This window comes from Rhinopithecus roxellana, chromosome 8, assembly GCF_007565055.1.
Source record: "Rhinopithecus roxellana isolate Shanxi Qingling chromosome 8, ASM756505v1, whole genome shotgun sequence".
Taxonomy (NCBI): domain Eukaryota; kingdom Metazoa; phylum Chordata; class Mammalia; order Primates; family Cercopithecidae; genus Rhinopithecus; species Rhinopithecus roxellana.
This window is the reverse complement of record NC_044556.1, coordinates 76,561,194-76,577,580: the sequence shown is the minus strand read 5'-3', so window position 1 is coordinate 76,577,580 and position 16,387 is coordinate 76,561,194. Positions and strand designations below refer to the sequence as shown.

The window sequence follows — 16,387 nt, the reverse complement described above, 5'->3', positions numbered from 1 at the left end:
CACCTCACAGCATCATACGGGGTTTGGGTCCAAGTCTTGCTGTTATATCACTACCTGGGTCATCTAGGCTTGTCACTGAATTGTTGGGGAACCCAGCTTTGTTTTCCACCCCACTCCCAGCCTCCTCTAGCTAACTGAAGAACTGGACTAATTCCCTGGTGTTGAAATCTGGCCTCATGTAAGAGTTGCTCGGGGAACTTCTCTGAAATACAGATTCCTGTCTCCCTTTAGCCGAGAATTTTTGATTCAGTAGATTTCAGCCACTTAATGCCCTAGGTGTCATTGTCTCGCTGGGTTAGTGGAGCCTTGCTCCCTGTTCTGGTACCTCTTTGCTCTCTCTGCTTGTTGATGACAATCTGAACACTGTCCTTCAATGGAGGTCAAAGCCCTAAACAAGATCCTTTCTCCTCCTCAGGGTTGGCGCTCCTCATTGTTGGGAGAGAGGCCTGTTCTCAGCATGAGGAAGAGAATCTATTCTTTCTTGTGCACAATTCCCGCTATTTATCTCGCATTTGGTAAAAATTCAGACTGTGTTGTCTGCCACACCTCTACTATTGGTTAGCCCTCTTCTCTGTTTTTGTACTCAAGGCAACTTCCCTACCTTTTTCACCAAAATGCTGATCTCAGGGGAAGGGAGGGGCTCCTGCTGTATCAGCCACAACCTTTGCAATCTGTAGATTCTCCATCAGGTATAAGGAAGTGTTTTAAAATCAGTCCAAGAAGCAAGGTATTTTGTACCTTATTTTCATCATGAAAAAAAAAAAAAAAAAGTCTGTTAAGAGCCTGATTTCACAGGATGTGGCGTGACATGCCATTGAAAAAGAGGCTGCCTTAGTACTTGGCAGGGTGTGGGTCTATCACTGGGATCAAAAGGCTACATAGGTAGTAATAAAGTTTCTCATGTTTCTTTGCTGCTGTTTTGGTTGTGTCTTGTTTTATTTTGTTGGTTGGTTGGGTTTTTGTTGTTTTTCCTGGGATGAGGACACATTCATTATTTTTTTTAAAGTTGTATTATTCTGCTCTATAAACGTTCAGTAAATATTTATTTAGGGAGAAGCCACATGCTCAGTATCAGGGGTAAAAATGGAATATAGTAGTTCTTGCCCTAGAGTATTCATAGACTCTAAGACAGCATTTTTCAAACCATCGGTCAGATCCCTTAGAGAAATCAGGAAATCACTTTTATTGGTTTAACCTGTGGTTTCAAATGAATCGATGAGACTAGAATAAGAAAATATTAGAGTACATCACATTGGTAAGATTATGTGAAACTTTTATGTTAGATGTATATGTACACATTTGTACATCCTATGGTGGGGGTGTGTGACAATAGACGATGTGTTTCTTATTGTGAGTTGGGAGTCAAAAACGTACTTGTGAGCCATTGTACTATGGACAAAGGAAGATCTCAGTCTCCTCTGTTAAGTTCTGTGAGAGCAGGAATCAAGAGTTTTCTTTACCTTAGTAGCCTCCAGTGCTTAATATATAGCTGAGCATATAGTGTGTTTACTGAAGGAAGAAAGGAATAGAAAGAGGAGGAAGATGATCATCTAAGCTAAGATTTGTTTTTCTTTTTGTACCTTTCAATATTGTTTTGAAGTATAATTTACATACAGTAACTAAACTTAAGTGTTATGGTTTCTAGAGTTTTGACAAATTTGTACATCTTTGTAACCTACATCAAGATATAGAATAAATATTTTGATAAGAGATATATTTCCATTGCCTCAGAAGGTTTCTCTTGTCTCTTCCCAGCCAGTCTCCCACCCCAAGGCAACCACTGTTATGATTTCTTTCACCATAAATTAGTTTTGCCCATTGTAGAACTTCATAAAGATGGGATTATCCTTTTTTGTGTCTGGCATCTTTTGCCCAGCATGATTAATTTCATCCATGTTTTTGCATGTATCAGTAGTTTCTTACTTTTTCTTGCTGATCTATGCAATAAAAAGGGCCAAAAGGATGCAGTTAGAGCAGGACTAAGTGAGGAGCCTGGGATATTGGCATCCTGATCTTAACATTATCCATTACTTGCTTTAAGACATGGGATGAATCCTGTTTCAGTCTATTGCCATCTGTGTCATGTACACCCTTCTGCCTCCTTCCTAGTGGATTTGAAGCCAAATATGTGCATAAGGCATTGAGGATAAGTGAAAAGAAGTTATTTTTTTCGATGTCATTACATTGACCAAGGACTAGCCTCCGAATTCTTTTTATAGTATAGTGTAAGATTTAAGCTTCAGACTGTAGGAATCCACATGAGGCTTCTGCCACACTAGGGAAACCTTGACTTCAAGCCAAAAAGACGTTCTGAGCTCAATTGATAGCATTTAAGAATGGTAGGCTCACTGGAATGTACTTTTGCTCCCCCATATTCTGGCTCTCTCAACCCAAGAGCAGATGGATGAATGAAGAACAGGGCAATGTCCTCATGCATAGCTGGAGTGTTGTAAGTGCCGTGTACATGTATAGAAGGTCTGTGACACCATGTGCACCCAAATCAGACATGAGGGAACTTGGCTGTTTCAGTAAGAAATGTCATTAAGGACAGTTCTTTTTCTCTTCTGTGGGAACTTGAAGTGGGTGTTGTGAAACACCCATTTTTCCTTTCCAGGCCTTCTGGAGTCTCTGGGTGAGGATATCAGTTGGGAAAGGGTTAATGAGCTATCAACTCAAGTCATCATACATCTGGATGGGCTGTCATTAAATTCTTACAAAAATTTGATTTCCCCTGAGAGATTATTCATCAAGCATTTATATAACCCAGAAATGGCCAGGGGAGCCCAGTGTGGCCACAGAACTCATCAGAAGCCATGGAAAGCCTGCTTTGTCCCCATTGTGAGCAAAATAATGTGCTTCCTCTACTTACTGGTATTCTCCTTGGAACAGGATGAAATATTCAAATCTCATTTACCTAACCTTGCCAGATATTGCTTCTTCGCTAACTGCTTGGTTTCTGGCTGTTCCCCTACAGGTATGTAGATAGTCAAGACTCTGGAAAACCTCTTCTGAATCTGCCTGGTTGGCTAGAGGTGTAGAGGAGCCAGGGGCATATTGTGACTCAGACCCTCACTCATTGGCACAAAGAACCTACTGAACAGTTATATAAATAGAGACAGTGCACCAGCCTGGGAAAACTCCCAGCCTCCCTTTGGCCGTAGAGTAAGCAAAACAAAAGGCTTCACTGGCCTCATCTACCCACTTGACTTAGGTCAGTATTCAGCCTAAGTGCTTTATTTCCTGAAAGGCTGGAATCTGTACTTGTGGCATCAGTCAGTCAACTGAAATTTATTAAGTGCCTACTGTGAGCAAGGCCTAATGCTGAGGGATGTAAAGAAGGGTGAGAAGGTAGTCTGGCTGGGGTGATATGACATGGCAAGTCATAGAATGAAGAAGTGTATTCCTTGTCATATGAAAGCTGCAGGTTAGTGTGGTTCTAAGTAGAGGCTAGGGTCCAGGATTGCAGGATTGGCTGGCTTCCCAGAGGCTGAGAATTTAATTTGGATCTTGAAGATCTGGTCCAATTCCAACAGGTGAGAGGCGTAGGAAACATTTAAGGAAGAAGACATTCTGGGAGCTGAAGGGCAGAGGTCAGTGGATTTGGAGCTATATTAGTATTTTTTTAAAGTGTCTACATGGTACTAAATATATGTAAATATATTGCCTGTTAGCCTACAACAACCTGTGAGGCTGGTGTTATCCTCATTTGAGGCCCAGAGGGATTAAGTAGCTTGCTTATGGCCATATAGCTGATTTGAAGCCTAATACTATACCCTAAACAGAGAGTATTTCGTTGGATTAGAGCAGATGAATCTGAAGAAGAAAATAAAGGGAGTTGATGTTGGATGGATAGATTGAAGACAGATTACAATTTGTTCTGGCTGTTGGACCTTGCTCAAATTATTTAACTTCACTGAGCCTCAGCTTTCGAGCCTGGAAAATTAAGATAATACCATCCTCATTGGGGTTATTATGAGGATTAAAATGTAGAGTGTATATAAAGGACTTAGCACATGGACTGACGTATAGTAAGCATACTTAGTGAAATAGAAGCATTTTTTAAATTTCAAAACTGAGGAAAGTGAATTTTACCTTGGGGAAAAAAATGAGAGGTATTTTAGGTTCTTCAACAGGTAAGTGCCATAATTAAAGTCACATTTTAGGACAGTGAAGCAGACAGCACTGGTGTAAGACAGTGAGGGTATGAATAGGGGTAGAGGTAGTGAGAATGGAGAGGAAAGGGAAATTACCAAAAATAGGTAAAGGTTTTTTGAAGGGTAACTTTTCTCTCCCACATTTACCCCCTGCCCACACCCCTCCACCCACACACATATACTCTGTGGGCCGTGTTACTTCTGTTCATTAGACTTATAGGCACAGAGCTCATCAACGGGGTCTACACAGAGCTAGTCAGGAATGTTTACAGGTTCAAGGGCAGCCTGGTGAGACCAGCAGCATCTCCCAGAGGGCCTGTGCACGTGCAGCGTCCTAATCAGCCGCTTTTGTCTAGCTTCTATTTGCTCTTCCCTCCCAACTGAATTTAATGTCTTTCCATCCTCTGCCTCTAGTTAAGCTGTAACTGCTGTTATTCCACTGCAGCCAGGCAGCTGCCAGGGCCTGTTGGCACTGAACCCAGAGCCCAGCCCAACTGATGCTCTCACTGAGCTTCTTGTCAGATGCTGGGAAAGAGGAAGCACATCATAGGCCTTTTCTTCCCCAATGGTAGCTGCTTCCAATGTGATCATGATGAGAGGAAAAGGCTGTGGGGAGAGTTAATTTGATGCTTGCTTGTGCAATGAAATGGCAATCAGGCAGATGGCCTTACTCTATGCATGGATTCTTCTCTGATGTTTCTTCTCAGGACCTGGACCTCAAAGTTGCTTCAGCAATAGAGAGGATGATGGATGACCAAGGGATTGGGATTTCTGGGTCCTTGGGGAGGGATAGGGAATATTATCACAGAGTTACAGAATGCCATTGCTGAAGAGGGCCTTAGGGATTACATTTAGTCCAAGGATTTTCAGACTTTTCTCTAACAGAAGAATTCTTTCTTCAAAGCAGACCTTACATAGAATCCCTAAATATTAAATAGAAAAAAGAGCAGAGTTGGCTTAGTTGAAGGAGGAATAGAAGACTCCAAGTCCTAGTAGTTGGGTTGTCCTTTTACCCACTTCTCAAGGGCAGCTTCAGTGCAGGCTCTGGTCTACTGCTTGAAAGCCACTGGCCTGGCCAAATCTGTTCATTTTACTATGGAAGAAACAGGTTTAGAGAAGGGGAGTAGCTTTTCCAAGGTTGCTTGATTCTGCGCCAGTGCTTTTTTTGTACAGTTGCCTCTTTCATACCATTTTTGTTTTGCATTTTGTTGTGAAAAATCAGAATCCTTTACATGGCATGAATTTTTCCAGTAACACTTAAGCGTAGAGCTTTTTAGTCTTGTAAATGCTATTTCTGTAGTGCAGGGGCATCTGTTGTCAGATGCCAGGAAGGAGGAGGCATGTCAGTAAACCTTAGTCTGCAGCTAAGGCCTATCCTAGGATGTTGGGAGTTGGTGGGAATGATGACCCACAGAGTCAGCTCCCCATTCTGTCCTTCTCTCATCTAGAGTTGAGCTCGCATACATTAGCTGCTGTTGCAATACTCTGCTTTCAGAACCCTGAAATGGCCTGGCTTGGTTGCTGTATAGTGATTTAACCACAGTAACCCTTAGTGAGTGGCAGGTTGTATTTTTATTGTTGAATTTTGTTATAATGGCAACCCCAGATAAACCTAAAAATGAAAGAGGATTCTCTTTAACTCTCAATTCTTCTCATGTTTATGAAATAGCACTTAATTAAATAATGTCATTTAATCTTATGAATCTTCTTCCTCCCAACCACCTCACAGCCCTCTAGGGTGTGTTTAACCATTGAAATGGGAATCAAGAACTGAGAACTCTCACCCGGGCCTTGGAAGTTAGAATGTCAGCCCTCTTTCCACTGCACAGCCAGGCTTATTGATGTGGTCAGATCTGCCCTCGGGACCACCCTCTGTTTCCGCCAAGCCTTGGGGCTGTCCATGGTGTGCTCATGTGCCTTCTCCTTCCCACAGCAGTGTTGTGACTTAGGCTACCATGCAAGTCTGAACCGGGCTCTACGCACCTTCCTCTCTGCTGAGTTAAACCTGGAACAGTCGAAGCATGAGGGTCTGGATGCCATCGAGAATGCAGTAGAAAACCTGGATGCCACCAGTGACAAGCAGCGCCTCATGGAGATGTACAACAATGTCTTCTGTCCCCCTATGAAGTTTGAGTTTCAGCCCCACATGGGGGATATGGTGAGGCCCTCTCCCTATACCTCCACCCTCAAGGGGCTTGAGTGGACTTGTCTAGATTCATTACACAGAAGCCACATTATTCTGGGGAGAGGCCTGGGCCTAGCTTCTTGTCAGGTGGGTGAGGCATATTCCACTTACTGAGCAAACACTTAGTGTGTGCCTACTGTCAGACACTCGGGCTTGGCTGCAGATATGGGAGATTAAAGCCCTCGGGAAGCTTACAGTCTGGGGAATAAGGTTGTTAAGGGGAGAGTTAGAACTATGCAGAGAGGGGCATCCAAAGGGGCCCAGCAGGATCAAAGAAGGTGAAAAACCGCAGGTGTATTCTAAAAACTACCAACAGTTCAGGATGGTGAAAGGGAAGTGAGGGAGGGGAGCGCTCCCAGTGGTGAGGCTAGAAGAAATGAGAGCTGAGGTGGGGCCACATCCTAGAGGCTTTAGTGGAGAAGCGACAGCTAGGCAGGGAATGTTGTGATCTTTTGGCATTTGGCAGAGTTCTGAATAATCTTATTCTCCTGAAGTTAGAAGACTGTGATGAAGTGTATAGTTTTGCTTGGGTATTGAACAAAAAAGAATGGATACCTGCAGGAAGGAAAGGAGCTAAGATGCCATCCCAAAGGCCTGATGCTGGTTGCCCAGACAGGGGAGCATGAACATGGGGGCCTTGTTTTGGACTCTTCACCTCCAGTGACTAGAATAAGAAGGGCCTAAATAAACTAAAGTGTGAGGCAAGAGAAGCTCCTGGGTTTTCATCGTTCTGAATCTTTTGGTTCCACTTGTGTTGTTGTGTGTACGAGCCAGAATGAACCTCATTCCTGTGGGTAAGAGCCACCATTTCACCTACTGGTGAAATCAGAAGGAGGTTGTATAGGCTTATGTGATAGAAAAGATCAAGATGGACCTTTGAGTATAGTTGGCTTTAGGAGGAGGAATTTTACCAAGACACTGTTTTGCTGTCTCTGCACTACTTCCTGTGTGTTAGCTCCATTCTCAGACAGTTCATTCTCCCATGGAGGCAAGGTGACTGCATTTCCAGCCTTCCCTGGTAGGTTGAAATCCAGTGGAAAGAGTCTCTGCCTCCCTCCTCAAAGCCCCCACAAAGTTTCATGTGTCTCTGGTTTTGATTGGGTAAAGTGCTTATGCCTGGGTCCATGCAAAGCACATGGCCTGAGTTGTGGAGTGGGAGGTTCCCCTCGCCAAGGGTAGTCAGACCAAAGCTACCAAAAGAAGGAGGAGTGGACGCCAGGGGACCAAATAACAGCAACATGTGTGCTCATCAGGAATGATGCTTCTCTTAAGATTAGCATCCAGACTCTAGAAATCTCCGCTCCAGAATGACAGCTGTGGCAGTGGAACCAGAGGATTTGCTGTCGTCATTCGGCCTCTGTGGAGAGTGAGACACTGTCCTAGAGACAGAAATGTGGAGTTGATTTCCTTCCTTTCCTTCTTGGGGAAAATGAAACCATTTACAGTTCATTTCCATTGCTGTGGCTTAGGAAATGTCAGTGTCTGAACAGATGGAGAAGTGAGATGGCAGCATGTGCAATTAGAATTGGGGGAAGGGTTGTCACCAAGCCTCAGGAAGACCCATTCTTCACCTGCCCTGGCTTCTGGTCAAACTTGCCTTCCAAGACCCTTCTCCAGCTGTCACTGAGATTCCTTCCCAGGGATCAGTGGAACTTGGGGACCAGCTGAGTGTGGAGTGATACATTTTCTGGTGTTAGTGACTGAGTTGCCTTCTGAGCCAAACAGCTTGTCTCCATAAAGGAGGATTCCAGATGCTGGGTGCTCAGGCCCCCACCTCCCCCTGTCAGTGTCTTATTTCCATACTCCAGAGTGCAGCTGAAGTGTATTACCTTGCACCCCGGTAGCGGACCACTGCCAAAGCATGCATCATCATCAGCTCTGCTACTTCTTAAAGGAACAGGCTTGGAGGTGGTTTTTCCCTCCATGATTCCTCTCTGCTAGGTCTGGGTTACTTTAAAAATCAATAGCTCACTCTTCTGCTGGGACGCTCCCTTTATGTGATATAGCTGATCAGTGGCTGAGCCAGGCAGGGGCCAGGACCAGTTCAGGAGCTTGTGAAGGTTCCGCATTCTAGCCTAGCCTTCATATGAGTGAAAATAAAAAGAGATGAGAGGGTGGGTCATTCTTGGCCTCTGCAGCCAGTCTGTCCCCATCAGTGTGGGTTGTCTGCAGATTGTGGAGGCAACAGGAGGGAGCTGCCTGCAAGTCGTTGGACTAGGGCCAAAGATCGGGTGGCATTTTGACCGGAAGCCTTGAAATTGGCCAAGGTCCCACACTAACTGGTGTTCTGGGGTGCACAGCATATGAATTGATGCCAAGTGCTCTCAGATGTACTAGGAGGAGGTACTTGGCTCCATTTTTGGTGCCCTCAGAGGCTGTAGGACTCTGGATGCCTGACTGGTGACATCAGGCAGCCAGAGAATTTCACTCTTGGCACTAACCGGTTCTGGCCACTGAGCTTTCTCCATTGTGTCTGCTTATCCAAGAGTTAGAGTGAAGTCAGCTCTCTTCAGATCTAAGAGCTGGCTCAGACCAGCCTCTTAGCTGGGGGAGGAGGTCAAGTCAGTTGGGAGCTTAAAAGCCAATGGAGGAAAAGGTCAAGTCCCAGCCCCCTCCATTTGAAGAGAGGTTTTGTCTTTTCAAGCAAGAGAATGGTCCGTGGGCATGTGAATGTGCCCACTCGTTGCTGAGGAGGAAGGAGGCCATTTCTATCCAGATGTCTCTCTGCAGACAAGAGGCTAAAGGACGAACGGTATAACAAGGTGACAGGAGCTGTCTCCACATGGGTCCTGCCTCCCAACTCTCTCAGCCTTCTGCTCCTCATCTGTCATCCAGGGGACTGTGGATGACCTCATCCCATAACCACATCCCCAACAGGAGACAGTGGAGCAGCCATTCCTTCACACAGGGGAAAGCTAATTGGCAATAATCCTTGTGGGAAAGGCAGACTTCTCTCTTACAGATCTAGGGAAGGCCTGGGGTAAAATGATGGCTCTTTGGAAAATGCCAAGCTCCTTCAGATTCCATACCCTCTCAGGCCCTCTAGCATAGGCGAGCAACTTGTTCCTGGTTTCACGCTTTCTCATTGAATCAGAGCTCTCATGCATGGCCTGGATTTATAAACACATGCTGGCTGCCAGCAGCGGCAAGTTAGCCTCCTGACCCACTTCTCTCCTGCTTTCACTCTGATGTATGAAGGGGGATGAGGGAGGGGCCAGAGAGGTGGCCACTTGGACCTTCGGCAGGAAATATTCGCTGTGCCAAAGCATTGTGTTTCTGGAGCTGGGGCTGCCTGAGGCACTCTTCTCTAGCCTCCTCAGCCTTCCATGGAGCTGCAGACCCTGCATAGACCTACCCCTGCCAGGCTCCAAACAGATCCCCCTACCCATTCCTTTCATGTACTGTTTGGTCCTGGAAGAGGCTCACACAAGATGGCTTTGGATTTTGCTTCAACATAGAAACCACGAGTCTTATACCTTGAATATGGGTAGTTTCATTGCCAGTAATGGGAACTCTGGAACTGCCAAGGGGACTGTATCCTCTTTCTGACCTGGTGTTGCTTTCTTTTGTTAGGCTTCCCAGCTCTGTGCCCAGCAGCCTGTCCAGAGTGAGCTGGTACAGAGATGCCAACAACTGCAGTCTCGCTTATCCACTCTAAAGATTGAAAACGAAGAGGTGAGTTTCCTCCTTAGGAGGCTCAAAGCCACACTCTGAGTTTCCCTGTTTAAACTTTTGCTGCTGCCCGTCTGGGAGCAGGTGGAAGGAGCATGCAGAGAATGTCCGGGCAGCCGCAAACATTTCCTAGCCAAATGTAGGCTTGGACTTTCCCCCTCTGCTACATCCTGCCCTTGAACTCCAGGAAGTTGCTCTTGCATTGCCAAAGGTTGTGCTCTATTTTGAGCTTTTGCGAAATGCTTTTTTTTCCCCTCTACACATTTAATCAAAATGGCACTTGGCAGCTGTGTGAACAATATTGTGTCTCTGAAACCACCTCCTCATGCCTAGCTTTGTCTAGCATGTTCAAACAAACAGAGGCCTTTGACTTTGACACTTCAAACATCTCCATCCTCTTAGGAAAGGGTGAGTTTCTTCTGGGCTCAGTGTATTTGCTTTCAAAAAGCAGTTCAAAAGGGCAGGTGATCCAGCTTTCTGTTGAGCTCAGATGGCTTCTTACCTTGTGTCTCAGTAAGTCTTACTTTCTGCAGGAAGAGCAGGAAGAAGTAGGGATAGATCACTTAGTTTGCAAATGAGCAAGCAAATTCATCAGTTTGTTGAAGGTCATGAAACAGAACCTGGGGCTTTGCAGTGCTAGGCCCATCACACATTTTAATTAGTTGTTTGTATGAGGAGGTTGGTTTAGATATATTTTATCCTCTTTCCCTTAACACTTCTATTATAATATTGCTATATAATATTATAATAATGCTAATATTAAATTGTAAAAGTAAACGTTAAAATATAATATATAATATAATATTGCTATATGATATAAAAATGCTAATGTTAAATTTTAAAAGTGAACATTAAAAGATCTGGGTCAAGTACATAGCATGAAGAGTTGTAGTGGCTTTTAGGTTTTCACTGTAGAGAGTATCATGCTGTAGCAGAATCCATGTGATGTTTACCTCTCACTTAGCACTGTCCAGTGGGAAGCAGAGCTGCACATTCTGATGGCATCCTCTGGCCTTCCCCAGCCCACTCCCTTCAAGCTTCTCCATCACCTGCTGTTTTACAACCCACCCTTCATGCATCCTGCTGACCCTTGTCGTGGCAGGTAAAGAAGACAATGGAGGCCACCCTGCAAACCATCCAGGACATTGTGACTGTCGAGGACTTTGATGTGTCTGACTGCTTCCAGTATAGCAACTCCATGGAGTCCGTCAAGTCCACAGTGTCTGAAACCTTCATGAGCAAGCCCAGCATTGCTAAGAGGAGAGCCAACCAGCAAGAGACAGAGCAGTTTTATTTCACAGTAAGGGAGCACTATGGCTTTTAAAGAGTGTCAGCATGCATTGCAGCACTCAAGGGAGATATGGAACTCAGAGACTTGTTAAGTGTCTGAAGGACAGGTGTTGAATATCTTAGATATGAATGTGGGCATACTCAGAGACCATCCCTACGCTTAAAGGTGTAAGCATTTATAAGTTGTATATGTCTAACAGAGATCCCCCCAAGAAAAAGGATGCTCCCAAGTATACTACTAAGAAGATTTTCTTTTTTAAGAAATGTTTAACTAGCTAGTAGGCTTTCACTGCAAAGTTTCCTTCTCAGGCACAGGAGATCCTGAAAGGGGAACTTCATCTTTTAGTTCTTGGAAAGTACATACAAATATTCATGATAACACATGTTTTGTTTTTAAAAATCTGTAATCTTTTCTAGGTGATATAATGACATTATTTTATAACTTTCATTGTTGGGAAACTATTTTTTCTAATTATTGCTAAAACTTAAAGGATGGGTTGTATGCAGCATTACTATTTTGCGCATAATTCCAAAACATCGTATTTTCTTATTCATGTATCTCTAGTCTTCTTTTAGACAGTTGGAGCCTTTTATTCTTTTTTTTTTTTTTTTTTTTTTTTAAGTATTGTTAACAGTCCTTTGGAAGTTGCTACTGGTCTTTGGTGCTGCTTTTTAATAAGTGAGTTATTTTGAGCTTGCCAAGTAGGATCTGTTGCCTGGACTAAAATTTATTTCCTAATCTTCTGATGACCAAGAAAGGAAAAATTAAGTTTGCAGATGTGAGATGAAATATAGCCAGTGAATATGCATACTGATTCTGAATGAAAGGAATTAACTTTTCAGTCAAGAAACAGTCTGCGAGCAGTAAATTGAATTTTTCCTGCAACTGGAGTGATTTGTTTAACTCTTCTTTGAACACTGCCCTTTCTGCATTAAGAACACTGATGACTTGCTAACGTTTTTTTAAAGAAATCTGTTTTTTTATTAAGCTCAGACTTCCTCATATTTTTTATCCTAGAGAAAACTGCTAAAAGGGAATGATGTATCAGTACTATTCTTCTAACACAACTTTTTAAAAATGATTATACAAAGCCACATATGCTCATTATATAAAATTTAGAAGCAAAAAGAAGGAAATAAAAATTGTCCATAATTCTACCAGCTAGAGATAATGGTGTTAGAATATATTCCTTTCTAATCTGTTTTCTATGTGTGCCCAAACACATATGTGAGCACATATTTATAATTTTATTCTAAAAAATAGGATACTGCTGTACATATTGTTTTACAATCTAAGTCATGTAATTATAATATTCTTTAAGCATACTTATGAGTAAAATATTAAAACCTATACAAAAAATAATAGAATGACATTTTAGCTCATTCGATTTTTGTAAAATATTTAACACACTCCGTGGTTTGTAGTTAGCGTTCAATAAATGCTAAAACTTTATCTTCACCATCATCATTAATTTATTTATTAATCATTATTAAATTATTCATTGATCATTTTTTGAGGATTTACTATTGCCAGACACTGTGCTACAAGCTGGGAATGCTGAGAGTATAAGATAAAGAGGGAAATCATGGGGGATGGGTCATGTAAAGGGAGAACTTCTATTTTTACTTCATATATATCTAAACAGTTAAAATAGGTTGATTTTTGTAGTTTAAAAAATGTAAAAATGCATACATGTGCATGAATGGCAGCCAGGATGAGTGGAGTTGGGGAAGCATCACACACAAAGTGACTTTTGTGTTTGATCTTGAAGAATAAGCGAACCAGGCAGGGAGTCGGGGAGGAGAATCGCATTCCTTGAGGAAAGAGCAGCATGTGGGAAAACATAAATGCACGCAATAACCTGCCTCACACGTTAAGATAACTTTCTGACTATAATGAGGGATGTGTCGCTGCCCCAAGCTTCATTAACTAAGGAGCTTGTTGAACACTCTCTAGAGGCTTTTAATAATAGGATTGTTTAGCTGGTCTGTCTGGACTGCTTAGATATAACACTATTTAAATAACCCAATCTCATTACATTGTGAAGATTTCCATTTTTTAGGTTAAGTAAGAAATTTTGGACCTAAAAATCTTGCATTTTAAGACAGTCGTTGTCAGAATTGCTTTTTGGCTTTAAACGAATTCTGTAACATTTGTATTCTAAGTTGACCTTTAGTAAAAGCAGGAATGGCCGTATTCAAACTGGTGACTTCGCAAATCCTGCCCACCCTTTCACTTTCTGTCTCAATACATTGATGTCCTCTAATCCATTTCCTGTCTTATGTGGTGGCCCTAGTGCCACTTATCAAAATTGTGTGCAAATTTCCTTGGCTAACAGGAACAGTTTTTGTCTGGGCTTGTCTAGCAGTGGAATTCTGTGCAAGTTCATCGTTTTTGTGAGTAGTACTTGAAGTGCATCAGATGATTAATTTCATGATAAAAGGGGCTTTTTGGGGTGGTGAAATAGGCATTTATGGAAAATGGGATACCCACATTAAGCAGAGTGACTACCTGTTTACCATACAACCCACACAAAGCCAATACAACTACAGATGTGCTTTCTTTAGTCTGTTGCCTCTGCAAACATTGCCCGTGTGTTTCCCTATGCCCTTCAAAAACATCAGAGCAGCACATCCTGGAAGATCCTATCTTTTGGAAGGTTAGGAAGTAGTCTCTTTGTCACAGCCTGACTCCTAGGTGGTGTGCCTAGTGACCAAGAGGGCTGCTAAGAAAGCTTTCTGACCACTTATGGCTCTCATTGGACTGATTTGCCCAGATGACATCAATTGGGAATGTGAGGCATGACCTGTAAAGATGAGTTGCTTGCAGAGTCTCAGGAAAATAATTGTGGAGTGAAGAAACTTGAAGCGATTTTTTAAAAATTACCTAACCCAACCTTCTCATTTGAAAAATTAAAAAATAAATAGGCCAGGCATGGTGACTCATGCCTGTGATCCCAGCACTGTGGGAACCTGAGGCAGGTGGGTCTCTTGAGGTCAGGAGTTCAAGACCAGCCTGGACACCATGGTGAAACCCTGTCTCTACTAAAAATACAAAAATTAGCCAGGTGTGGTCATGGGCGCCTATCACAGGATAGTATCCCAGCTACTCAGGAGGCTAAGGTGGGAGGATCACTTGAACCCAGGAGGCAGAGGTTGCAGTGAGTCAAGTTTGTGTCACTGCACTCCAACCTGGGTGACAGAGTAAGACTCTGCCTTAAAAAAAAAAAGAAAGAAAGGAAGAAAGAAAGAAAGATTAAAAAATAAATAAATCTACTGGGCGTGGTGGCTCACGCCTGTAATCCTAGCACTTTAGGAGGCCAAGGCGGGCAGATCACCTGAGGTCAGGAGTTCAAGACCAGCCTGATCAACATGGAGAAACCCTGTCTCTACTAAAAATACACAAAATTAGCTGGGCATGGTGGGACATGCCTGTAATCCCAGCTACTCAGGAGGCTGAGGCAGGAGAATCGCTTGAACCCGGGAAGCAGAGGTTACAGTGAGCCAAGATCGCGCCATTGCACTCCAGCCTGGGCAACAAGAGCGGAACTCCATCTCAATCCATCAGTCAATCAATCAATAAATCCAGAGAGAATGGGTAGCTCACAAAAGCTGGACCCACTGCTCTGGTTACTGGGTCTCTGGCCACAGGCTGCTTCTCTACACACTGTGGAAGAAGCAGAGGTGAAGGGAAGGGCTCAGGAACAGCTCAGCAACTTTCGCCTCTTATTTGCCCTCAGTGGTGACATGTTTCCTGATTTTCTTGGCTTTGTGTTTATTGCTTATCTTCTATAACACATAGTTCAGCAATGTCTACTCTTTACCCATTGCCTTTTTTATTGTGATTGTTAAAAATCAGTATTTTTAAAGGATGCAAAGATTTAAAAGGGTATACAGGAAAATCTACTATAAAGTTTCTTTTCATTCCTGACTCCTCTTTCCCCTCCCCTCTGCTGGTGGTTGAAACCAGTTTCTTCTGTGTCCTTCCAGAGATACTCTGCATGGACAACAACTGACATATCTGTAAATACCCTTTAATGCAATAAATTATATTAGAAATGTAATGAAAGAAAATGGAAGTAGATATAGAAGTATACCACTTATACAGTTCTTCACTTTTTTAACATTATTTATCTTGGATCTTATTTTTATGTTAGTCCAAAAAGATCTGCCTCCTTTTTAAATGGCTGGACAGAATTCCACTATATGAATATGCCATCATTTGTTTAGCAAATTCCCTCCTCATAGGCAGTGATGCTTGCTGTTTAGCCACGGTTTACCAAAGCTTTATAAGGCTGGCATTTTCCTAAGTATTTCCTTTGTTTTTTGGAGACCCAGCCTCGCTCTTGTTGCCCAAGAGCCCAAGGCTGGAGTGCAATGGCGCAATCTGAGCTCACTGCAACCTCCGCCTCTCAGGTTCAAGCGATTCTCCTGCCTCAGCCTCCCAAGTAGCTGGGATTACAGGCACCCACCCCCACACCCAGCTACTTTTTGTATTTTTAGTAGAGACGAGGTTTCACTATGTTGGCCAGGCTGGTCTTGAACTCCTGACCTCGTGATCCGCCCTCCTCAGCCTCCCAAAGTGCTGGAATTATAGGCGTGAGCCACCACACCCAGCCTAAGTATTTCCTTTTATAGGGAGTTGGAGAATTAGGTTATTGTATGGGGATAGAGCAGTGAAGGGGTTAAGAATCATGGCTGATAAGGTAACAAAGCTAAACAGTCTGAATTCTTAGGGACAGGTTTAGGGAAGGTAATACAAGAGGAAGCAATGCCTTGGCCACTGGCGCACTGAGCGACCACTAGACTTGGAACCTGTGGTCTGAGATCTTTTTATCTTGGTATTTTCTTGCAGGCCCTTGGTAAACGTGTGCTGGCGAGTACAAATGAGTAAAAGCCCCTGTGCTGTCAGTTAAACTGGGGAGACGTGCTCCATTTAAGGTTTACTCTATTATGTATTCTATGTGACAGCTGCTTCCTATTTTAAAAACTGATGGGGAGAAGAGAAACAGCCACTATAATGACATCTGTATATCTCTGAGCATGGGCTGGGTAGGTGTACTAACTTTTCCTGCCTTGCTGCAGT

General features: G+C 43.2%; 1 protein-coding gene across 7 annotated transcripts in view; it reads left to right on the top strand.

Annotated features, from left to right (window-relative positions):
• Window positions 1-16,387, top strand: part of SRGAP2 (SLIT-ROBO Rho GTPase activating protein 2) — a 261,388-nt gene that overhangs the window by 192,340 nt on the left and 52,661 nt on the right. For 5 of the 7 annotated variants that reach the window (XM_010362493.2, XM_030935183.1, XM_030935182.1 and 2 more), the window contains 3 exons: window positions 6,088-6,312; window positions 9,913-10,014; window positions 11,114-11,311. In XM_010362493.2, the coding sequence (XP_010360795.2) occupies window positions 6,088-6,312; window positions 9,913-10,014; window positions 11,114-11,311 (525 nt within the window). The remainder of the gene's footprint in view (window positions 1-6,087; window positions 6,313-9,912; window positions 10,015-11,113; window positions 11,312-16,387) is intronic. The other 2 variants (XM_030935181.1, XM_030935185.1) reach the window with 1 other exon arrangement.